Below are 26,409 nucleotides of genomic sequence, written 5' to 3' on the forward strand. Positions count from 1 at the left end.
ACAATACATATTGTAAAAGTTATTATTATTGTTGAGACATGGTTGTATTCTGGTGAAATTGAATACAATAATATTAATAACTATAATAAGTTCTATGTGTGTAGGGACTATAATCGTGGTGGAGGAATACTTGTTTATATCAGTAATGAATTAAGTTGTAGACAATTCTATATTATAGATAAAGCGTATAGTGTACTAGGAATATAGATAAAATTTATGTTGAAAAATTTAATGCTTTTTAGTATATATAATCCAAACAAGAATATGGTTAATGAACTGTTAGATGACATGGAGACTGTGTTAACTAGTTATAAAAATTCATCCATTCTAATGGTAAGGGACTTTAATATTGACACATTAAACAGAGATTCAACTGAAACTTTGAAATATGTACAGTTTTGTGGAAATTATGGCCTCTTTCAGGCAAGTATTAAATATCCGACCAGGCTGACTGATAATAATAGAATCCTGATAGATCATGTATTAGTAAACGATTTAAGTGAAGTGGTTTCTGTTAATAATATGTTAACTGATATAAGTGACCATAATATATTAATATGTAACATCATATTTCAACGAGTACAATGTTATGTAAACAATATCGAACATTCAAGTTTACCTAAAATAAATTATAATATACTAAATAATTATTTTAGGAATACAAAACCTTCTTTAACTACAAATTGTATTAATGAACAACACGGTAAATTGATAAAGTATATATCAAACGGGATTGAAATATCTAAATATAAAAGTATGCATAAGTCTGTAGGAAATGATATAAACCTAAGTCTCCTTGGATAAACGAGGAATTGTTAAGTTTAGTAAAAGTAAGAGATAAATATTACCCTTTAATTAAAAAATTCCCAGATAATATAGATTCCCAGATAATATACGAAATGAGCATAGAAAACTTAGAAATATGGTAACAAAGTCGAGACGGCAACTGAAGAGCGAGTATTATCACAAAAAAAATACAGAAATCTTTGTCTGGCAATAGGAAATGTTGGGGTGTTGTTAAAGAAATATTAACTAATAAGATAAATAATGATATAGATGGTATACAATTGAAAATAGGAAACACCTTAGTTGATAATGAACATATACCAAATGTGTTGAATGATCATTTTGCAAATGTTGGTAAAACAATAGCATCAAAGATACCCTTAATGGAAAATACAGCTTTGAATACGGGTATACCATACAACCGCTATTTCTTTTTTACGCCAGTTACCCACATAGAAATTATTAGAATTATTAGTTCGCTAAAGAACAAAATAAATCAGACAAAAGATGGATTACATAATGAAATTTTAATAAATTGCAAGGACACCATAAACCATACTTTATCTGAATTAGTAAATCTTTCCTTTACTCTAGGCGAATTTCCAATGCAATGTAAAACTGCCAAAGTCATTCCAATTTATAAAGGTGGAGATAAGTTAAATCGGAATAATTATAGGCCAATATCAGTATTAAGCTGCATTTCCAAATTGGGAAGTGTGTACATAATAGAATGGTAACTTATCTAGAGTCTATAAATTATTTTTATAAATATCAATATGGTTTTAGGAAAATATCAAGTACCTTAAATGCTGTAACTGATATAGTAGTAGAAATTCAAGAATGTTTGGATAACAATAAACTTGCAGCAGGATTGTTTACTGATTTAAAGAAAACATTTGATACACTCAAACATAACATATTGCTTCAAAAGCTAGAAAATTTAGGATTCAGAGGTATATCTCTTTCATGGTTTAAAAGTTACTTGTATAATAGGTCACAATATGTTTTAGTAAATGGAAAAGAAAGTAATGAGGCTCAAATAGAGCATGGTGTTCCACAAGGTTCCATATTGGGACCGTTACTGTTCTTAATTTATGTAAATGATGTTCATCTGCTTAATCTAAGAGGTAGAATAACTTTATTTGCTGATGATAGTGCTATATTCTATAAAGCTGATACTGTAGAGGAACTGATAACATACATTAAAGAAGACTTATCTACATTTTATCATTGGTTATGCATAAAATTATCGTCATTAAATTTAGAAAAGTCTCATTATATAATTTTTCACAAGCCGTTGTCAAAGATAACTCTGTCGAACAAAATTGGAATTAAGAATTTGAAGGTGAAAAGAGTTGAATACACAACATATTTAGGGATAATAATAGATCAACATCTAACTTGGGAATTACATATTAAAAATTTAGAAAAGAAAATAACTCCTATTGTAGGTATTATGTACCGCTTTAGAATAACCCTAACAACGAACTTAAAAAGAATGGTATACAGTGCATATATACAAAGTCATTTGATATATTTGTGTATTATTTGGGGAAATACTAATAAATCAAAAATACAACCATTCATAATATTACAAAAGAAAGCCATTAGAGCAATGTATCGTCGACCTTTGGACTATCCAAGTAAGAGTTTATTTATGGACTCAAATATACTGCCATTCGATTTATTAATTAAAATCCAATCCTGTATGTATGTCCATAATGTACTTTAAAATAAAATACATAGTAATCTACTTTTAATAAAGAGGAAAGAGGTACATAATTATAATACTAGAAAAAAGAATGATATTGATATTGATAATGTTAATACAACAAAGTATGGTATAAATAGCGTCAAGCATAACATCACACGAACTTCTAATGGTCTGCCTAGAGATATAAAGGATATAAAAGCAATACCTTTATTTAAAAAAGACATCAAAAAACACTTTTGGAATAAATTTGCTGAATATTCTAGTAGCCTTAAAAATGATAAATTAAGACAGAGGATACTGACGCATTACTACAAAAAAAAATAGCAAAAAGAAATACTTAGTCCCTTAAAATAAGCTATTGCTCGTTGGGCCAACATTTTCCATCTTCTACTATCCACATGTTATACCTGTCAGTCATAAGGAACTTGGAGGACCAGTTCCCTTTATAATTTAGACATATTAAGTGTGGGAAATCTGGAAGACCAACTTCCCTATTAATGACGTATATTAAGTGTGAGAAATTAGAATATTATCAAAATAAATTGTAGGAAATTTCGATTTCCAATTTTCGTATACTATGGTATTTCTGTTACTCTGATTTTCTTCTTTTCTTTATTTTCCTCTTATTTTTTTAAAGGACTTGTGTTAGTAAAAATATGTTTTAATTGTAATGGTTTAATATATTGTGAACAAATGTAGATATCTTGTATAAATCTTCCAGCACTGGTCTATATTCTGTAGCATGTCTTTTGTATAAATAAAAAATAAAAATAAATTCAAGACGATCAGAATAAAGAGAAACGGAAGATGGCAAATAAACATATTCGGGCAGGGAATAAAATGAAAGTGTAACTGATAATTTTAATCTTGTATTATATTTCCTTAGATGCATTAAGTTGTGTGTGCTATTGTGTATTTAGATACTTAACAAACCAAGTCTTTGTATCATGTGTTTTATGATTTTTTTTAAATGAAGTTTGTATTAATTTTTACAACTTATGCATATTATTTTTTTTTTAAAAAGGGTTAACAGAAATGATAGGATCTTACAAGTGATGAAATTATTCACAACTTGGAGTCGTATTCTTACAAACACTGATTTTCCAATGAAGATCATTTTTACACTTCCCTTGTTTCCTTATAGTCGTTGCTTAATACTAGTGAACTACGTACGAAAACACTAAGATTCGTATAAAGTTTTGCAACGAGATAATTACCTATTTAGTTATATTTAGAGTAGAATGTATATTCATATAACAATTGGTGTAATTTCCATGTGATCTTTTTATTCCTACCTATTGGATAATTGAAATTTCCTTTTTCATAGTTTCACGAAACCTTCTATATTTTTTCGTATATATATTCCATTAGCATTGGAAAGCCTGGTACTAATAAAACTAATAAGTATGTGACGCATTATACAGCAAAATGTAGAGGGAATTAACAGCCTCAAAAAATGCATATATATATATATATATATATATATATATATATATATATATATATATATAACAATTTCCATATTGGTTCTTCGACAAGTTATGATTCAATTAAATAAATATTCAATGTTTGAATTTAATTTTCTATAATATTGAATTATACATAAGAAAATGTTTTGAATTTCCACAGTTGATAGAATCTGTATGGGTTAAGAATGTGCATAAAAAGAAAATTAACGTTCTAACCGTTTGGATTTTTATATAAAGTGATTTATCTTGGGTGTTCGCGTTAAAACTATATTAACGTTCGATAATTCGGTAAAACTGCTTACCGGCATGCCGTGGTCCTGAACGTGTTGGATTAAAATTCCTCTACTATACCTAGATAGTGGTGATAACAGCTTTATGCGAGTACACAAGCTCTACTAAAAGCTCAGCACTTAGAAAATATTATTTTGTTGATTAAGATAATGTCGTAATATGTCAGATGTGAGTTGTTCGAGGATGAAAATTATTGTAGAAAGAATGTAGAGACTTACATGTGAAAACTCTGCGAGGATATGCATTGGGTCGGCCGTCTTACTTGCGTTATTATTTTAGAGAAACTACCAAAATTTTGATGTTTGTGATACTGTAGCGTCCTTAATTTGCAACACTGAATAACAAATTTGATATTGTAAGTTTATATATAACATGTAGATATAAAATGTTTAATAACCTGCTGTTTAAAAATTTAATGTCATGTTCAGTTGGCAACATTCATAACGTGGTATCACGGAGAAAGATATACATTAGAGGAAAACAATAAAATGAAACGATTAACATTCTACGTCATTTCAAGCAGAAATTAATTCATTCAAATCAATAGGCTAAAATCAAACTAAGGTGAAACACATATTCAACATCGTTAAGGTTGATTCATACTAGAGAGTTTTATTTTGAGAGTGATTCTGTTTCAAATGACTTCGCAGGAACCGAGTTTATTATTTGTGTTTGGTATCCAGTAGTGTATTTCCTCCAATGCAGGTAGGGTTGTGACCAGGGTTCGTATGTTTCCTTAAGAAAATTTCCCTTCACTGAGACTAAATGTTCCTTTTTCACTTGGAACTTTTCCCTAGTTTGTTGAATGTATTTCCTCTGACAATTTATGTGATAAGATTAAATTAGCTATATTAAAGGAAGTGTCAGATACACAAAGATGCACAAAAATCTTCTATAACTCGCTGTGAACGAATTACGTCTTCTAAATCATGTACAACTTTCAAATCGTCGATATCACACTGACATTGCATACAAAACTCAGAGCTAGCTACTATATACTAATCAATATCAACGAAATTAAACCCCGAAAGTCGGCCTTAAAGGTTATACCTATTTCATCAACTAGTTTATAACCGTCACCAGGTTATAGAAGTATTTTTTTGTGGACGCTCTGTATATTTCGTAAATGCAGTGATTATTTTTTCGATTTATACTATATTCTGCAACGCCAATAAGTTCTTTCTTTGATGGGAACTGTTTTCTTCCCACGCAACAGGACAAAGAAGTCTTTATCGTCTATTCATATATATATTTAAAACGTTGCTTTGTGGTCAGAACATTTCAGAGAGCGATGAAGGTTCTCAGTGTTTTTCTCTGACTCATTAATATGCAGAAACTATGTTCTATGGTCATTTGGAACTGAAGTAAGTGTATTCTCCAATCATTTATGGAAATACTGCGATCTAGAGCATATCAGGTGCAGAAATGACTGAATGGCACCAGCCAAATCGCTTTAGTAGCTCGTTATCTAAATGTTTCCACAGTCAAGTTATCGCAATGTCTTGTGCGTCGTGGCCAGTGGACTAAAATTAACATCAACTCTTATTTATGTTGTATTTGCATGTACATACATGTGATTTAACCTGAGTGCTTTTAAGAATGAACTGCCAACATTGATCAGTGGACCAATGCAGCTCGTATCTCGAACCTCTAAGTTCGAGGAGTCTTACTCCGTAATTGTAAGCAGTAGCCACGCACGTCGTTTCGAGAATCAAGTATGATGTGCTAAGGGGCACAAGCTATAAACCAGTGAAGGACGTTTTCTTACGGCTAGCCCCAATCAGTGAAATCCCAGGTTCACAGACCTTGTGCGTACTAGTTATAATGCACCTCCTCCAACATTATCATTCCACTTTGGAGACAACGTAATTTTGCTGAAAACTCGTGTCGACTCTTCGGAATTGTTTGGAGCTGGAACTATATTACTTCATGGGATTATCCCGGCGACTTCTCCTCAGTGCTAATACCCCAAGTGCATTAGGGCTATAGTGCAGTGAGAAAGTAAAGTGTAATCCTATTAATGGGAATAATTGTACATATGCAGTGTTGAATGTTGTGATTATTTTTCTAATCCGTTTTTTTCAACAGTATTTTAATAAATAAGCATAGTGTCGTTTAATCTAGTGTGTTTTTGTTGTGTGTATGAGTAATGTTTGTGTGCGTTGTGGTCTGAGTGACCGTCTGATCGTCCGTGAGGTTTTCGAGACGAGACATCCGAACCTCTCAGTGCCTAATACCCATCTCATTATTGAGATTGGTAGGCAATTTAGAGACAATTTCATAATCCATTTTAGGAGGTGTCCTTTAACGCCTTACCCAGGTAAGTCCAGGTATCCGGAACATACTCATTGGCAGGACCACGGAGGACAGACCCCGGAAAACAGTTATATAAGTAAATGGTACCCGAACAGCGACCCAAAACCAGGCGATTATAAAAAATGCCGCCCGGACAGAGACGACGAATCGATTATAACTTGATCGAAAATTGATGTTGAACATTGTTCGTGCAACAGATATTTTACTGAACTTGGCTACCAATTTCTTTTTACAGTTCAACTTCGTGCACACGGCCGTTTATAGAAACATGGTGATAATAACTACGTTTGTTTATAAATTTTGACTCTTCAGAACGAATTACAACACTTTCTAACTTTTTAAATAAATAGTTTTACGTTTGTTTTTTTTCAGCCCGAAAAAAGGAGAAAAGTTAATGATTGAACAAAAAGTATAAATTGTTGCACATTTGGAAAGCCGGGTTTCCGCCTTATTGGAACTCTAATTATAAACACACGTAAGCATAACATAATATGAAACATATCATGAACTAAATTAACAAAAAGGATATTGTTTATAACGATGCTAAAAACGGAGCGTTAAAGTTTACACTTTACTCCAGGAAGAAAAACCGATTGGCTTTGGTCGTTTCTGTGAAATTTAATTCTAATGGCTCTTTCACACCCCCATAGAGCTAACGACTATGCCACTGATGAGGAGTCTCCCCGTTTTGATACATTTCTAAATTGCACTTTGTACGTATATTAACTTGAGAACGTCTAACCCAAAGAAACTACTTTTAAACATATGCGTCCATAAGGATCCTAGAAAAGTGAGCTTAAATGTGAGATATAAATAAATATAAATATCCCAACTTTGAGGTAATTTTTATCGCGATCTCAATATCTATAAATGTCCCAACTTTGAGGTAATTTTAGTCGTGATCCAAATAAATACAAATATCTCAACTTTGAGGTAACTTTTTATCGTGACTCAAATAAGTATAAATATCCCAACTTTGAGGTATTTTCATTGTAACCTAAATAAATATAAATATTTCATCTTTGAGGTTACTTTTTATCGTGACCTCAATAAATAAATATCCCAACTTTGCGGTATTTTTTTACCGTGATCCCATTGATAGATATATTTAAAAATAGTTCAATGGGATTTAGCATCCTCAAATAAGTATGAAAGGTGCAATTAGATATTTATCTAATCCTAGGCATTTTTTTTCATGATTGTTGGTTCATCTTTTTTTACGCTTGTCAAAGAAAATTATGAATTGAACCTTATGGGATATATATGCAGTGCTGACGATAGTCTTACCCACTACTTTTTGCGATAGCTATTATCAAAGCTTTCCGATTTGAAATGTCAACAGTGAGGCTTCAAAATGCTATCTCAATTCAATGCTATAGTGTGACATCGAGTCACCTAACTCGTTACAGTGTCCTCTACACAACGTGATCGTATGAGCTTACACAAACTGATTGGTTTTTCCATCCGAACAAATTGTAGACAGTGACACCCGCCAAAACTAGGTTTCATACAGAAACAAAATTGTACGCACAAGTATGCAAATCTCTCAGTTGTTGTGTAGTAAAGTGAAGGTGTGAAAGTGGGCAAAATGTCGCCAAAACATTCGCTTTAGGGAAGGCAAGGTCATAGCTCTTTTCAATGCATTTTCCGTTTAGTAGAAAAATACTAGAGCCATGTCTTTGTGGAAGGACGGACCACTCAGTGTTCTAATTGAAGGTTATATGCATAGTAGATTCTTCAACAATCAATATCGAAAACGAAATCGCAACCAAAGTGGGTTTCAGTGAAACTCACAGGACCTGTGCTAAAGAAGATATGTTACATGGTGGCCAGTAGAATCCATTACCACAATCTATTATGGCCAAATGGTAGCACATGACCCAATCAACAGTGATTCATGCAATCTGTTATAAGTAGTACGCAAATTGTTCGCAAGGTCAGCATTCAGTCACGGTCGATCGTGGAGCGAAAGAGCAATAACAAAAAGAGGGTTGTACGAGTGCCACCGCTGAAAATTTGTTGTGGTAAATGGATCTACCTAAGTGACTGTGGAAAAATTCGGGCTTCACTTAGGAACGTGCTGATGGAAAAAACGATGTAACTTTGTATCAGTTCAAAAAAGATTGTTGAAAGGGTTTGTGGTAGTTACTGGTTTTTGCTAACCAAGAACACATCCTGTCCACTGTTTAACAGACGAAATATGTATATTATATGACAACAGCCATCGTGTATGACTACACCAGTACAAAGCTTCAATTCACACGGTCAAAATCTTGTTTGCCTTCTACCGATGCATGATAGTGCAAGTAGTATCCACGCTATTATTTTCGAGGATGCTTGCGTCAAGAGCCCAGAAGCTGTTAGTTTCATGGATTAATGTGATTTTCGATTTTTCAAACAGGTTTTTCGTCATGTCAGGCTCACACGGTATATAGCTTCTGGAAAGCATGCAAATTAGAGTGAGATAAGATATCCCTGGTACTCAGCAGCAAAAAAGTCTGCTATAGTGGAAACTACGATGTCGTGCAATACGCCATACCGGTTGCCATAACATCGAACATGATCGATGATGGCGGGATAAAATTTGCTAGGTAAGCAACAACAGTCTGTTCGGCTGGAAATGGATTTACCTCTGTAGTTATTGCTAATTAATAAATTTTAAACGACTAATTAACATTATGTAATAAAAACAATACCTGCTAGTTTTAGATGAATTTTCTTCATTTTCTTGCTCACTCTTAATTGTTTGACTGCTGTTAGTGCCTTCAAAATCCTCATCAGGGATATTTAGTTCTAGTGTTTCTTCTGTCTGACTGCTATTAGTGCCTTCAAGATCCTCATCAGGGAAATTTAGTTCTAGTGTTTCTTCTGTTTCACTGCTATTAGTGAATTTAAGAGCCTCATCAGGAAAATTTAGTTCTGGTGTTTTTTCTGCTTGACTGCTATTAATACCTTCACGATTCTCATCAGAGAAAGTTACTTCCGGTGCTGCTTCTGATTGACTGCTGTTGGCGCCTTCAAAATTATCGTTAGGAGAAATTACTGGAGGGGCCTCTTCTGCTGTAGGAAGATCAAGATCCTTAAAAGGATGCAAACCGACAGTTGACAGATCTTTGGATTCATTCGACAGAGGACTTTGAGGTTCAGTCTTCAACATCTCTTTAAATCTATAGAGTTTGGGAATACTTAAATATCTATTTTTCACATCATCTAATGTTTCTGCTTGTAAATCCGTAATACCATTAACGTTGTATGCACCTTCCAATGTAGATTCTGCAGATTTGTTTGCAGCATCGAAATTGTTTGCAAAAACTAAATGCTCTGTACCTTCGTGCACAGAAAGATTCAAATATTTATAGTACAGGTCGTTAATTATGAGTCCTTCTTCGGAATCGATTTCATTTTTAATATCCGTATCAGTTTCCACATTCGACGTTGCAACTTCTGAATTAATATACCCTTCTGGTAGAGTTACACGTATCACTGGGGTACAAGGACTGCTTAATCTCTCTGCTTTAATTTTAACAAACAAAGGGCTGCACTTTTTTAGTTCTTCCCGCGAATCATTTTTAATGTCATTAGCCTGAAATGCTGACTTCGAGTCAAAGTCCGCAGGAAGTTGTAATGGATCATTCATTTCCAACATTTTATACATAAATTTTGTCTTCCATAATAGTATTCCAAGTTTCAGTTGTAGTTTATTAACCTGAAATAAAACAAAATAAAGAATTAGTATTTTTTCCCTCCAAATTATCAACGGACATACAGAAACCTACCAATACTATACACATATAAACAGTCAAAGGATTATTATTCTTAATGATTTTGTTTTGTATTTCATTAATAATCTTACCATCTAGCATACATGATTTCTTTTCTGGAAAGATAGAACGGATAGTTTATTGGTTGAAGTGAGCTTACAGCAAATTTTCTCCTAAGTAGCTCAAGTAATTATTATTCTCCCCCATTCTGCCTAATTCCTGTTCTGTCCAATGACCCTCCAGAACTTTGTAGCACATGTTTGATCATATCTTTAAGCAGAACAGGAATTTCTGTTCTACCTAATCTTCTCAAAATACGATATTTTAGGTTTGAGGGAAATTTGACAGTAGGCCTAATTATCTTCCTGACAATTTCAGTTGTTTTCAAGGTCCCTTGATTTACTTGTATCACATAACTTTAGCTGCATTTTAAACTGGGAGCCATACAAATTTCATTTATCCATTGGTCAGAAAATCAGATTGATTGGATTTCAAGCACGTTACGACTATAGAGATTTTGACAGTTCTTTTATCATTGGAGAGTATGTTTTTTACTCAATGGCAAAAGAGTACATACCTAGGTATTATAACCCTTGAATTCCACGCAACAGAACTGAATTCTCACAACACCTTACTGTGCTTATACTAATAATTGTTTAGGTTGAGGCAGGGATCGATAGATAAATCATACAGTTAAATAATATTTACCTGTGATTATATAATATTATGCAATTTAATCTGTCTTGCTATTCCAATTTATATAATTGTCACTACTACTATTTCTAATATTTCAGTTTTTGTATGTGAAACTGTTTACTGAATTGCCTTAATATCAGAAGTCAGTCCTATCTTTTATTTTAGATATAGATTGTCCTATTTTGATTTTGTATAAATTTTCTACCTGAGAGAGAGTTTATCCACGTTTTCTTGCCGGTACTTATGTCCTCAACTACTGTTACTGGTTACATAACTGCACGTTCGCAATTAGAAGGATCAAGTGCTCTTCAAAAGTTCTCCGGACTGAGCATACAAAGTAGTAGTATTGCAAATTATTACATTTTATTATAAACTAGCTGAACCTGCGCTCTCTACACAGCGCATCATTCTCATATGAGCATAAATAACCTTCTCATTTCTCACAACATCTGTACATGTCCATTTACAGACACAAGTGAAAGAAGTCTTGAAAACAAATATTGGCAAGGCGTATCATAAAGGGCAGATTTTATCTATTATTTTTTCTCAATATCTCGTACCGTTTGCAAGATTTGAGCCTACTTCCGGTTGGAGTTTCTAATTCATGCATGATCAGTGTTTTCTTTCTTCTTGCATGCAGTATGTAATAACCAAATACATTACATACACAATTAATTATAATGCCAGTTATATATGATGTTCATTGGGCAAAACACTACAAAAATAAAGATTCACCTTACTGGTTAGACTGGAGAAATGGTTATCATTCCTTTTTCATTATTATTTGGCCACGAAACAAACGCCTGAGACATGTGCAACCCCTATATACAACATTGTGGTGATGGAGTGTATAACGCGTAGGATATGATGCTTTACTTTTCTTAATTTCAACTCTTCCAGTGTACCCGTAAAAATGTAATAAGGAAACAACGGCCATGTTTTATAAATATTCAATTAGAACTGGATAATCTACGCAAAATTTCAAATCGATCAATGAAAACGTCATCTTTCTTGAGCCTGTAGTTTCCGAGATCTCATTGTCTAAAGGATTGACCACAAACATATAAATGTCCACAACATATAGTTCAAAAGAACTCGGAAGATGGAAGCACAATTGGACGGACTCAGGGTAAAAGGTAACAAGTCATTTTTATTCATTTTTCAGGAGAGTCATCTTATTCCCTTTTACCCAGTCTGGATTCCATTGTAGCTTAATTATTCCCTTTTGCACGTCCCTTGTACTTGTTTTTGGTCACGTTTTTCTCATAGGGCTTTTCATACAAAAAAGCGCCATTTAAAATACTACAACTCTGTGTTAAAAACCGAAAATTGTAAAAAAGTGACTTGTTACCTTTTACTCTGAGTCAGTCCAATTCATGTGCATTTATTTTATAGAAGGCTTATTAAAATACAAAGGCTTTGAACAACAATTTTATATCATAAACTTTATGAAAAAGATCTAGTTAACTAATTTAAAGTACTCGTATTTAAAATATCTGTCTCTGTTAAACGTGAAATCTCACACAACCGCAAATGAAAGATTTGAAAGCCGTAGTTATACGTTGGAGCTCGGGCGCTCTTAATTGCTATTGTATAATTTTAATATATAGATACTTTATCCCATTTAGAGTTGACAGAAGAAAATTTACGAAAATATAGCTATACTTACAAGGGACATCACCCAATTGTCCGGCTCCGATTTCAAAAAAATTTTTCTAGCTGATAGAGGACATATATGTATTATTTTTGATTGCAGAAACTTTTGCCATCGTGCATGTTTTCTATTTTTTATAATTTTTAAGAGTTCTGATGTGGTTATTAGAGATTACTGCAGAAGTCCCTTACTAACCTTTGTAAACGTAGCGTTAATAAAAGAACAACCATGTAGATACATATAAGACCTATGGGGAAGTTGTATGGTAGGTATGACCTTGACCGCAGCCATCTTGAAATCCGCCATTTTGAATTAAGGTCAAGTTCTTAAAATAGGAATAGGGTAATATGATACATAATTTCGGGCTAGAATTTAATCAGGAAGACAATGGTGAAGCTAGTTTTGAGATACACCTATTTGGGGAAACGTTACAGGCATTTAATTTTTCACTTACTATGTGCGAAAGTCCCTTACCTCCGCTTCTAATCCGCGTATTAATGATAAGAGGTGAATAAACGCTTCGGTAATACATATTATGCCTAGAGGGAAGTCCAATTTGAAAGATCGAATAATGGACGTTTGGTGCTCATTAGAAGCAGTCCTAAATTCACACTGATTAATTATAGAACAAAAATAAGCATATCATTGGCTTTTTGGGAAAATTTGCTATTAAAATGAGGTATCACATTTTATGGTTTTCATTTTTCAAACTTCATTTTAATTCAAAATGACGAATATCAAGATGGCTGCCATCAAGGATACCCTTACCGTATCACTTCCCACTAGGCATAATATGTATTACCGAAGCGTTTATCCACTTATTATCATTAATACGCGGGTTAGAAGCGGAGGTAAGGGACTTTCGCACATAGTAAGTGGAAAATTAAATGCTTGTAACTTTTCCCCAAGTAGGTGTATCTCAAAACTAGCTTCACCATTGTCTTCCTGATTAAATTCTAGCCCGAAATTATGTATCACATTACCCTATCCCTATTTAAAAAACTTGACCTTAATTTAAAATGGCGGATTTCAAGATGGCTGCGGTCAAGGTCATACCTACATACAACTTCCCCATAGGCTTTATATGTATCTACATGGTTGTTCTTTCATTAACGCTACGTTTACAAAGATTAGTAAGGGACTTCTGCAGTAATCTCTAACAACCACATCAGAACTCTTAAAAATTATAAAAAATAGAAAACATGCACGATGGCAAAAATTTCTGTCATCACAAATTATACATATATGTTCTCTATCAGCTAGAAAAATTTCATTGAAATCGGAGCCGGACAATTGGGTGATGTCCCTTGTTAGTATACATAGTATGGAATAGTTGTGGATCGGCAATCACTTCCCGTATATATTGTATCACATTTGGAAGACAGAAATCCATTATGTCATCCATATATAGTGTCATTCCTCCTTGCTGGTGTTGTGACTAGTGCGAGCAAAAAATTAATTTCAAATAAGGGTATCTTAAACTAAAGTTTTATTATTTTTTATCTTTAAGAAGATTAATTCGATATAACAAGAAAACCAAATGAAATTCTCTCAAATCAGCTAATCAAATATTCAATTGTACTAATGAAAATATATATATACGATGGGTGTATGTATTACATTATTCCTACATTATTACATTATTCGCTCTTCCTCACTCAAACATTGTTCAGACCCACACACTCACCCTTAATTGTCACACTCACTCGCTCTCACAGTTATATTGGTCCCACCCTATCCCACTTTTGATTATCCAATTTGGGGCCTCATGGACCATAGCGTTAATGCGAATGAATTAGGGATGCACAGACAAAGGATATACAGACCGCAAACTTCCAATATGTGCAATGGAAATCAGTTTTTATCGTCTGCACAGCGAAAGAGCCAATCAGCGCTCGGGTGGGTGGAGCGATGTGTCGTCCCGGGTGAGATGGCGCTGCCATCGGTCTGTGAACGTGACGTCATGGGTTGTCATAGTAACCAGGGGACTGTTTTCGTCTGCTTTGAATCACAAGTGTTAGACGCAGTGCAGAATGATTAGCTAGCTTGTGTTCAGCTTTTCTTGTACTGCCTCTGGATTTGACATTCCTTTCCAGCTTTATATATATATATATATATATATATATATATATATATATATATATATATATATATATGTGTGTGTGTGTGTATAAATCAGATTTTTCTTTTTTCCCTTTTTTTCGAGTTCACTGAAAATGCCCAAGTTCTGCAAAATACGTCAACATAAAAAGCTGTTCCCCAAATGCAAGTAAAGGAGCCAAAGAGTAATAGTTTTAAATAAAAATGTAGAACTTCCTCCTGTGGCTGCGAGTGTGTGCACAGACAAAGGATATCCTTTGTCTGTGCTCGCAGCCACTCTTCCACCACGTGCTAGTATCCTAACCCGCGCCCAGTGAGACAAAGCCTCGAAGGTGGCGTGAGATCGACTGATTAGTTCCGTCGTCGTTGGTGCAGCGGCGCTACTGTTCCCGAAATTTCCAGTTTGCCGCGGAGTTTGCGGTCTGTATATCCTTTGTCTGTGTAGGGATGCTTTGCCCCGGGATTGCGTCACCTATTGAAATTTTCCTTATGCTTATTCAGGGGCCATGCACGCTAGTGCGAATGAGTCAGAGGTACCTTGGCCCGGCTATGACGTCATTGAATTGAGAGTTTTGGATTAGATGTTTTGATTTGTTTGTTTTCTTTTCATGGGTATAAAATTACTAAAAATATGCTCTTGATTACGTTAGGAAATAGTATAGGTTTCCGAATTTTTTTTTTTTTTATTTTTCGTTCCCTTTTATGGCATAAAATTTGGATATTGTTATCCCTTTGATGAGATTGAATATAATTGGACTAACACTGGTGCAAATGAAATCTTTAGTTTTACGTCCCACGCCTATGCCGGTTAGGCTAAAGCAGACGGTGACGATGAGAAATGAATGAAAGTGTGGGAGAAAATTGGAGTATTCCGAGCATAATGTTGACCATCACAAAACTACTTTCGCGGAGTTTGAACCAGGGACCACATACAGCAGAGGTGAATGCTCTACCACTGAGCCACCGCACTCGTACTATTGTGAATGAATTAGAGGTATTTGGTTCGGGCTAATGTGTCCGTTTGACGTCACTGAACTGGGATTTTTAGCTTGGAGGTTATGATAGCTTTTTCGTTCCCTTTTATGGGTATAAAATTATAAAAACAAGGCTTGTTCTCTTTCTTGATGATCTATTATATTATAAATTAGTAAACCCCAGTAATAGTATGAATTAATATTAGTATTAATATGAAAATCGAAAACTTTGGAGTTCCTCCGTGGCATACCGGTTAGCGTATGCGCCTTTAACGTGGGAGACCAGGGTTCGATTCCCGGAAGGAGCTCATGCGGTTCGGATTTTACGTTAATTAGTAGGTTCTATTTTTGCTGCTGAACGGAACGTTAAACTTAAAATCAACTCAACTCAACTCAACTCGAAAACTTTATAAGGCCATGCCTTTTTGGGTTACGTGGTGTTAGGCCACGCCTTTATGGGGTAGTTTTACCGAGGGATTAATTTTGTTTCCTTTTAAGGCATAAAAGTTTGGAGATTGTTACCGTTTGATGGAATACAGGTGTACGTATAGTTTACCTTGCGGTATATAATTTCAAATTTTGCGCCCCGGCGCCCCTAGGCTACACCCGTCCGCCTTTATGGGGTAGGTTGTTGATTTTGCTCCCTTTTACGGCATAAAATTAGGAGATTGTTACTTTATGATGGAGTACAGGTGTATGTATAGCTTATTTTGTGTTACTTCATTTTAACTTTTGCGTCTCTGGAGTGTGACGCCCACTGAAATTTTGCGCTTCCCGTCCCTTCTAGTTTACATCGTTTTACGCTCCGCCTTTATGAGATAGTCTTACCTACGGGTTTATTTTGTTCCCTTTTATGGGCATAAATTTCAAGAATGTTATTTCCTTTTTTATCTTATATGGTGTATATATAACTTACCTTATTTTTGTTCCCTTTGATATGACCCTGCGCACACCTTAGGATCACGTCATGGGCCTACGTGATGTTAGGCAATGCTCTGTCTTCATAGGGTAGACCTACCGAAGGGGTCAATTTTATTCTATTTTATGGGTATAAATTTTTGGAGATTCTTATTTTCATTTTTACCTTATAGGATGTATGTATAGTCCGTTCCTCACATATTAGAGACAAGCGCTGAGCCACCGTGCCCCCCCTTCGGTGGGAATATTTTTACGTATGAAAAGAACATGGACATGTCATGTTACATTACACATTTCTGCTCCTTGTTACGCATACGAGTTTGTTGTGAAATTGCAGAATCTGCTTTTACGAAGAGTATAATGTCAGTTCGTTTATTGAATATCTCTAAGAGGTGTAAAGGAGGAACGATTCCGGACCTGGTTAATAACATTCATTTATATCGTTTTTGTTCGCAGATTAAATAAAAGTATTGTAAAGTTTAAAAAAGCTTCTTCGTGCATTGGCTTATAATCATATGTTTAGAAGCAAACGTTAGCTATATTGTGTTACATGTGCATTCTTTTGTTATTGCATATTGAACATATACAGTATTTAATTGTCAATGGTTTACTTTGAAAGGATATATTTATTCTTTGAGAAGGATAAAAGGGATGGGATGATGTGATTTTGGACCTAGTTAGTACCTCTCGTTTCCGTTCGTGGATTAAATAAAAAGATGACTTTTTGCTTAAATCTGATTAGTTCATTGTTCGAGCGATTTTTTAAAACGTTCAGCGTTTTGTTGCTCAGTAAGCGCTTCATTGATGGAACCGATGTTGCCAGATTTTGAAAATCTAAACTGCTCCGATTCTTTTTCGAAACGGTTCCGTTGAGTGCAAGAATTTTCAAAACTAAAAATTTTTCGAATCAATAAAAATAAACTTTTCTAAATGAAAAAAATTTTGAACTGAAATTTTCAAACCAAAAAAATTCAAAACAAGATTTGAAACGAAAAAGAATTCAAACTAAATATTTCAAGCAAAAAAATCAAGAAAAGATTTTAAACTTACAAAAAAAAATTTAATCAAAAAAATTAAAATCAAAGTTTGGAACGGTAAATTAAACTTTTTCGAATTAAACTTATAAACTTAAAAATTTTCAAACTCAAGATTTCAAGCCGAATTTTGAAAACAAACTTTACAATTTGAAAAAAATTCGAATCAAATTTCAAATTTTAAAATCAAAATTTTGGAAAATTAAAATTCTTAAATTAAACTTTTTCGAATTAAACTTATAAACTTATTTTTCAAACTTTTCAAATCGAAAAAAATCGAATCAAATTTTTCTAACAAACTTTTCGAACTCAGAAAATTTCAGATTTTGATTTAACTTCTCTTTCAACAGCAAGGATCGGACCTATTGATTAACATGGAATCCGAAACACATGAGCTCCGTCGGAATCGAACTCGTGTTTTCCACGCCAAAGACATGGCAAGTTTACTTTTTTTTATGTTTGATTAATCGTAACCATTTGGCTGGACATAAACTGCAAGCTCTCCAGGAATGAAAAAAAAAAAACTATTTGGTTAGCGAACATTAAGACGTGAAACTTGAACATTACAGCAAGCATAAACATATGATTTACCTATTGCGAACCAAACCAGGATGGTGTAAAGGTTAATTCACAGATGTGAAATACGGATATATTCTTAGATAAGTTTGAGGAAAAGGTTGAGTTACTTAGGAGTTAAACATATGTTTTGCAACCATTGGTTGATTCTTAAGACACTAATCTAAATCAATTCATTGTATGAAAAATAAATCTTATAAAGTAGATAATATTCTCATAGAACATAACAAAAATATTTTTTTGATTTCGAATGTTATGTTAGCAGTAATTAAAATAAAACTTTTAATTAGGATACTTACTTATTTTCTAATTTCGTTTTCGAACTTCTGAAACACACAACTTTTCATTTGCAAAAGGCTGAATGTTTCACTGGGCACAGTTTCTTAAATGACCTGTAGTGATCACCTGTTGAAAAAAATAACAATTGTTATTACCTATTAAGATTCTTTTAGGGCCTCGTATTTTTAATACACTGTCATAACTGTAATACACAATTGTCTTTCCGTGTTCAAACTTTGGTAACAAATTTTCAAAGTTGAAAAATTTGTGTTTCTTAAATTTTTTTACCCTCACGTATTCATTTGATTTTAGAATTTAAAAACACATATAATACACACTGCACGACATATTGCGAATGAAATTACACTAAAAGATAAGTTAAATTAAAAATTAATTTTACCTAATATCCGTGTCGTATGTTAAATTTAGATGAAACAACAAATAGCTGATTATTCGACTATCATGCTAAATTCAAACATTTTTGAAATTTTATCATTTAAAGGAGAGAAAAATAAGATGGCATGTTCACTGTTTATGATTAATTTGCTTTCTATAATCTTGTAATTGGATCCTGTATTTCCTTTGTATTAATTTAATAAACTCTGTATTGAGCAGATCTAAATGCTGATTAACGTTGAAATTTTATATAAAACATCCTTTTGCAGTTTTAAGCTATGTGTTGAATAATGATTATCGTATAAGCTTCTTATATGTTAATGCTGATTTATACTTTTACAAAATTAAAGTTTCGTTTAACAGTAACACTCAAATATTAGATTACGAAATATTTGCCAATATTTTTTTAATGCATACATTTCGTACAAATTTGCATATTTTAGTAAATAGCTCATAACTAAAAAATCCATTATCTGTCCTAACAAAATATGTGCTTAAAACTAATTTATGTATAAATTAACATTATTGTAATTATGACAAATTAAAATATGTGAATGTTATGCTTAAAAATCCTTAATAAACCAAAAACGAAATTTTCATTAATGATTACCTATAAACAAATGTTATTTTCTTAAGATGTTAGCATATTTATTGATTTAATCTTATAAAAGGAATTTCTTATTGTACTGACAAACAAATTTTAATATTTTTTATCAGTTATAGTGATGTCATAAATAATAGTCACATTATCCATATCAAAGTTCAGAGTTTATATTACATCATTGTGAGGAAATAAAATTAATGCGTCAGTAATATATTTGTCAATTTACGATTTTATTGGTTAAGAATGATGTTATACATTGTGAAATTAAGTTTATCCAATTAAGTAAATGAATATGCTTATGATTTAATATAAATACTTACTTCAAAAAAACTTCGAAGCATTACAAAAGCATGATCATCAACAGCTACTACAATAACCATACAGACAAGTATCAAAATGGCTTTATGCTTACAATTTTTAAATAGCAAGAATACATTAAAATTTACGAAAATTGGTGATCTGGAGACAATCATACCATATATGATTTTGTATGCTGAAAAGATAAAAACAAAGTTTGGAGAACTTTTCTTATTACACATGGAAAGAAATGTAAACATTTTACCTAAACGATTCTTCCCGGAAGATACGTCAAAGCAGGAAGAGTTATTTAAGTTTTTTTAACGCTAGTGACGTGTCATTATATTACGAAAGCCTCGTTAATGGAACTCATAGACTAAACTTTAAACAGCATCCATCTGCTTGTAACAAAAGCCGCCACTGAATCTGAATTGGAAGAAAATCGTCAGGACGTCTTTTATTACAAAGCAGAAGCAATTAAAAAATATAACTTACATTGTAAAACATCGAAAGAAAGAGAGAAAAATTGTTGTAATATTCTTTTAAATTTTTTTGAAAAAGTAAAGATCTTGGCGATTAAAAAGAAGAGAAAAGGTGGTAAATTGTAATAGTATTTCCAGACGGCAACACTGATTTCTTCCTTCCTCCGGGCGAAGCGGACTCCCGGCCGGTGAGTTGCGCTCGGAATTGAAAGGTGTGAAGATGTCTAATTGAGGCTAGAGTGAACAAGAGGAAACGTGAAATCATTACACGACCACGAGTTTGTGCAATCGGTATTAGTAACTTCGTGTGAATTTTGCATATTTGGTTTAAAGGAGACAAAGTTTAACAATTATTAATACTATTATATCTGGAAGTAACAAAAGAGTGAACCGAAACACTCTCGTAAATGTTAAAAAAAAAAGTGGGGCAAGAAAGTGGAGTCGTGAAAATCAAGGGATTGTTTTAATTCCCAGTGCAGTTCGATCCTGGTATTGAAAAAGAAAGAATTGAAAGTGAATGATTTGTCGGATAACTATATATATTACCAGATCGTTGTTTGCAGAAAGATTCGATATAAATTCGAATACTCCACTTTGTTTCGTCTACTTGGATTAGTTATTAGTTTCTTTTTGTGAAGATTGTATCTTACGTCTTTCTTTACGTTATTTGTGGTGTATGGAGTGGGTTGAGTAAGCCAGATTGAAGGTCGATTTCCATCCAGAGGAGGACGGCGAGATACAGTTGGTAACGAAAAGTATTAGACTACTATTGAGAGGTAAGAACTATTCCAATTTTTGTACTTCCTTGTGACCTTTGTTAAATGTTAGGGATATGTTTTCCTTAGTTCTTGATGGTTGTCTCGTAGTGTTCTTTCTTTGATCAGGATTTTTTTTCTTGTTCGATAAATGCGAAGTTGTCTGAACCGTAATCGAATTAAATTGCCGTTTTTTGAATAAAAATCTCAGCTCGATCCTTGTTAATTGACATTTTCAGCAGTTGAAGGAGAAACATTACGTTGTTACCTGGAAATATTACGTTTTGTGTTAGAAAGAGAGTAATTGGAAAATTTAATATTAATAAATTGACTGGATCAATCCCAGTACCAATTGATATAAGTGTGTGGCGTGACCACTAATATATTTTGTCTCTTATCTATACAGTCTCGAATTGCTTTTCAACTTTTTCAATAAAACAAAGAAATTAAGAAAATATAATTACCTAAAACATAAGGTTAGGTGGAGGTTTGCCCCCCCCCCTTAATTTGTGAATCAGTAACGATTGACAGTTGCTTGTATCAGATGGTCACTAGATAGCTTTGAGTACTGTTAAGAATTGGTATTTTTACGAAAAATAAAATAAAAGATAGTAAATTTCTTCTTGGAATTGTTGTTGATTAACGTTACATTCAAATACGTCATTATATATATATTATTCGTTGGAATTATTGTTGATTCACGTCGCATTCAAATACGCATTTCACTTATTTGTTTTTTGTTCTAATAGTATATTTGTTATCCACTTTTGGAATATAATAAAAACAATAAAAACAAGGATTTTGGTGTGATTATTTCCAGAATTTGTGTATGTTTGTGTTATATTTTTTTGCAGCCGAATTTTGTACGCTATTTTCTACTGAAAATTGGAGGAGAAATGAACACTGATTGAACCAATAAAAAGGTAAAGGTTGTTGGGGGGATTGAGCTGAGATCTCGCATAAAAGAAGCTTTAGATGTCCCGCACCCAAAGCGCCCGATTGATGAAGGCTGTTTTTTTTCTTTTTTTTTTTTGACCGGATTTTTTACGGGCGCGTTATAAGTTTGTTCCGAGCGCAACTCCGGTTCATTCAGTGAGTTTTTTTTTCTCTCGATTCATTTAGTAATTAAGAATAAGAGTTTATATAGAAATAGCGTTCAGTATTTTTCAATATATAAGATTATTTTGTACACTCAACCGCGTAAGTGTTTACTCCTTATTAGAGTTCGGTTGCTTTGAACTGTGATGTTAAGTGAATAAGTATTAATAGTTAATAAAGAGTTTATTTACGGAATCGATAATCAGAAACTTGAAGGAATAAGGATTTAGATTTAATTTGCATAAAATTTGAGAATTTCATATTTATGAACGAAATTTCTGAACGGAGTCATAGTTGCTTTCGTTCAGTTGATATTGAGTGGTGTTGCTGGTGTAGTGGTACTATCTCTGTAGTGTTGCCGTACTTTAAGTATTTTGTAGATAATATATTATTTGTTTATATTAATATTTATGTATAAATTGTTAATTATATTATTAATCATGTGTTCTTCACAGCTGAATGATTGTATTATTGATATTCCTGAGGAATTTTCAGAATACGTTACGGTTGATCGTACTGGTTTTCCCGATAACAGTAATAGTAATATTGGTGAAATATCAATGTCTCTTACACCTCCATCGAATATAAGGGGGATTAATAATTATTCAAGGTTGGGAAACGTTAGCCTTAATCTTAGTGAGCATAATACAGGGTGTTTTAATTTATCAAAGGCAAGTCGAGATGTCAATGCTTCCTCTGTAAATAACGTTAATCCCTATTCTAGGCGAGTTGAATTTGAAATGCCAAATCAGAATAATTCGAGTAGTCAGGCGCAGGATCATAGATATTTAAATATGCGTAATTATTATCAAAGAATAACTCAGATTAGGAATTCGACGCCGAAAGGTTTTACTTCTCACACTACATTCTTTAACCCTTTGACATCCAGATTTCCCGAGCGTAATGATATTCAGTTTTCACAACCTATTAATTTACAATCAAATGAAGCTGGAGCTTCTAGGCAAGATTTATATCAAGGTATTGAAGGGAACTTGATGTTAAAGTATACTTTTAATACAACTAGTCAATATCTTGAGGAAAGGTTCCGGGATATTAAAAATTTTAGTGGTGAAGATAGTTTACAGACCTTTAAGGTTTTATATAGAATTGAAGAGTTGTTGAATTCCACTAGTTATTCAATACAAATGATTCTGACTGTCCTTATATCGAAATGTGATGGAGCCTGTTTGAGAGAAATACAGTGTGCCCTACAAAATCATTTAAATTGGGATCAAATTTGTAAGAGGTTTACCTCATTATTTATGACTCCTGTTTCTAAACATACTTTAATATCGGAGAAAATATTTCGTAGGCAAGGTCTTTCGGAATTAGTAGACCATTATGTTTGGTCAATTATATATTCAATTAAGGTCTTAGGATTTGTAGGATCTGAAGGCGAATTAGTTGAATTGATATTGAATGGTATGAACCCTTCAATACGTTTTCGAATGTTAGATGATTATTTTCCTAAAAGCCGATCAGAACTGATTGATATTTCTGAGAAATATGTATTAAGACAACGTAGTCAGTTAGACTTGAATAGAAGAATGACATCTAGTAAAGGTCAAAACAATATTATACCTAGTTCTTCTCGGAAATTTGATAATAGAAAGTTTTCAGGACATAATGTATTCTCCGTTAATGATATTACGGGGTCAGATAAAAATTTTGTAAAACCTCAGAGACAAATAATCGAGTCTGATGTACCGGGTTTTCCAGGTCGAGAGATTATTCCTTCCGAACGAAGTGACACAGTAGCTTCTTTTATCGACGGAATTATAAATGGTCAGAGAGTTGATTGTTGTTTGGATAGTGGGTCATCTTTTAATTTAACAACATATAGGTTGGTGAGAAAGTGTGGTGCACTTCAATATATTAGAAAAGTTCCTGAACGAACTGTAGATGCAGCATCTGGTTTACAATTTTCGACGAATGCGGAAATTATTTTATTTCTTAATTTTTCCGGACAATGAAAAAATTAAATTTAAAGTGGTGAATGAATTGCCATGTGACTGTATATTAGGAACACCATTCTTACGTGGAACTCAATCGACCATAGACTATGCATCGAGTTGTTTAGTGCTTAGGAATGGCAGTAAACGTATTCGATTGAAATTTAAAAGAATTAATCATGTGGATGGTGATTATGCAGGATTTAGATCTGGAGTTAGGGGAGACCAGTTAAGACAAAATAGTAATTCCGGGAACTTTAGAGTCCAACAAAGACAATCCTCATCGGATGTTAGATCTGGCGATCGGATTGACCATCGGGATCCGCAATCTAGATTTAAATCAGGAGATGTGGTAGGCCACTTTCGAAAGGATAGTTCTAAAACATCTTTTGGAAGTTCTACGAAATATAAATCGAAACAGAAAAATTTTTCCAGATTACCATCGGGTGATCGTGATGGCCAATGTTCAGTTGATCGAGTTTCAGTAATGATAGATAATAGAGATCGTCGAAAGGATGATGGACATGTAACTATGGAAGAGAGTGATGATCGCCTGTACCCACGGTTAGGTGTATCTTATGGCAATGAAGAACATATGGTTTCGTTGTATCTTCGTTCGGAGAAGAAATTTAATCGATTTCAGAACATTGGGGTGCAATGTGAAATAAGTTTAGATGACGTTGAACGGAAATTATTGCATATTACTGCTCCAAGTGATTCCAACTTAAAAGAACTTAGAGATCTGGTTCGTAATATGGAGGAGAACCCTATAGGGGATCGAAATGTATGCGATAATGGGATTGAAGCAGACGTTTGTAACATTTCAACTAACTCATCGCATTATGGTTTTGCTTCAGTAGTCCCAGGCAGGATAGAAGATCTAGTTGAGCCCAGTGGTGTTGTGAACGTCAATCAACGAGTAAGGGACCAGGCACTCCAACATGTGTTGTCACCTGTTGAGGATATGAATATTCGGGAAGAAGAGATAGTTTCTTGTGTTGAACAGAAAAAGAAGAGGAAAAAGAATAAAAAGAAGAGAAGGAAGGTTGAAAAGAAGAGTGATGGTGTCACCTGTAATCAGATGATATCAAAAGAGAATCCATTAACACAGAGTGATGTTTCTCCGGTTGATAATGTTGAGAGTGATTCGCAAGCTTCGGACATTGATTTAGAACAGGCTAATAACTTTTATAAATTATTACATCGAAATAAAAAATATTTAGACCCGGAGTTAACTCACAAGGGGAGGAACCAATCTGAACTAAACATACAGGTGAATAAACCTATAAAAAGTGATTGTATTAACACACAGTTAAATAAACCTACTCAAGAGGAAGATAAACTTAAGACTTGGAAATATTCGGGTTCGGATATTGAGGATTTTGTATGTGAGGTTAAAACATCTTATAATGATGTTATAAATAAAAGAGTAGGGTGTATTAAAGACTTTGTTGGTCGACTATACTTGAAAGAACAAAAACCTTTTAAAGAAACACCGTTTCCGATACCTCGACAAAAGGAACAGGTTTTTGATTCTCAAATTAAGGAATTGATTGATCAAGGGATTTTAGTCGAAGTCGATCATTCTAATTATGCCAGTGCGTGTTTCCTCGTGAAAAACAAAGACGGTACCCATCGTCTAGTCGGGAATTTCTGTAAAGCGAATTCATTGATTGTCAATGACGTATATCCTTCGCCTAATCTCGAGGAATGTTTGACTGCCTTGGCGGGTAATACAGTGTTTTCCAGACTGGATCTTAAGAAAGCATATCTACAAATCTACCTCCATGAAGACTCCAGAGAAATAACTACCATAGTAACACCTAAGGGTAGTTATCAATTTACTCGAATTCCGGTCGGAATTAAGACTGGAGGTAATATACTCGCCCGGGCAATGGAAAGGATTCTCGGAGATTTGGTTAGTGAGGGTGTACGCATATATTTTGATGATGTCCTTTTAAGTACAAAAACTATAGAAGAACATAAGAAATTGATGATTAAGGTGCTTGATCGTTTTCGAAAATATAATATAACAATTTCTCCAGAGAAGAGTTTGTTCTTTTATAGGAAAATTAAGTACCTTGGTTATATTATAGACGGTAACACTATGGAAATAGATCCATCTAGAGTGTCTGCGATAAGAAATATACCTCCACCCAGGAATAGAAGGGGTTTAATGAAGATATTAGGAATTTTTTCATATTACTCTAAATTTGTTCCTCAATTGCAGGAAATTATGGTTCCTTTAAGTGAGCTT

General features: G+C 33.4%; 1 protein-coding gene across 3 annotated transcripts in view; it reads right to left on the bottom strand.

Moving 5' to 3' along the window:
• Positions 1-26,409, bottom strand: part of LOC145664771 (uncharacterized) — a 188,198-nt gene that overhangs the window by 113,299 nt on the left and 48,490 nt on the right. For 2 of the 3 annotated variants that reach the window (XM_081731718.1, XM_081731716.1), the window contains exons 2-3: positions 18,589-18,694; positions 9,273-10,282 (exon numbers count right to left, since the gene is read on the bottom strand). In XM_081731718.1, coding sequence (XP_081587844.1) covers positions 9,273-10,231 — 959 coding nt within the window. In that variant the 5' untranslated portion in view covers positions 10,232-10,282; positions 18,589-18,694. The remainder of the gene's footprint in view (positions 1-9,272; positions 10,283-18,588; positions 18,695-26,409) is intronic. The other variant, XM_081731717.1, reaches the window with a different exon arrangement.

This window comes from Thermobia domestica, chromosome 11 (assembly GCF_964235325.1).
Source record: "Thermobia domestica chromosome 11, izTheDome1.hap1.1, whole genome shotgun sequence".
Taxonomy (NCBI): domain Eukaryota; kingdom Metazoa; phylum Arthropoda; class Insecta; order Zygentoma; family Lepismatidae; genus Thermobia; species Thermobia domestica.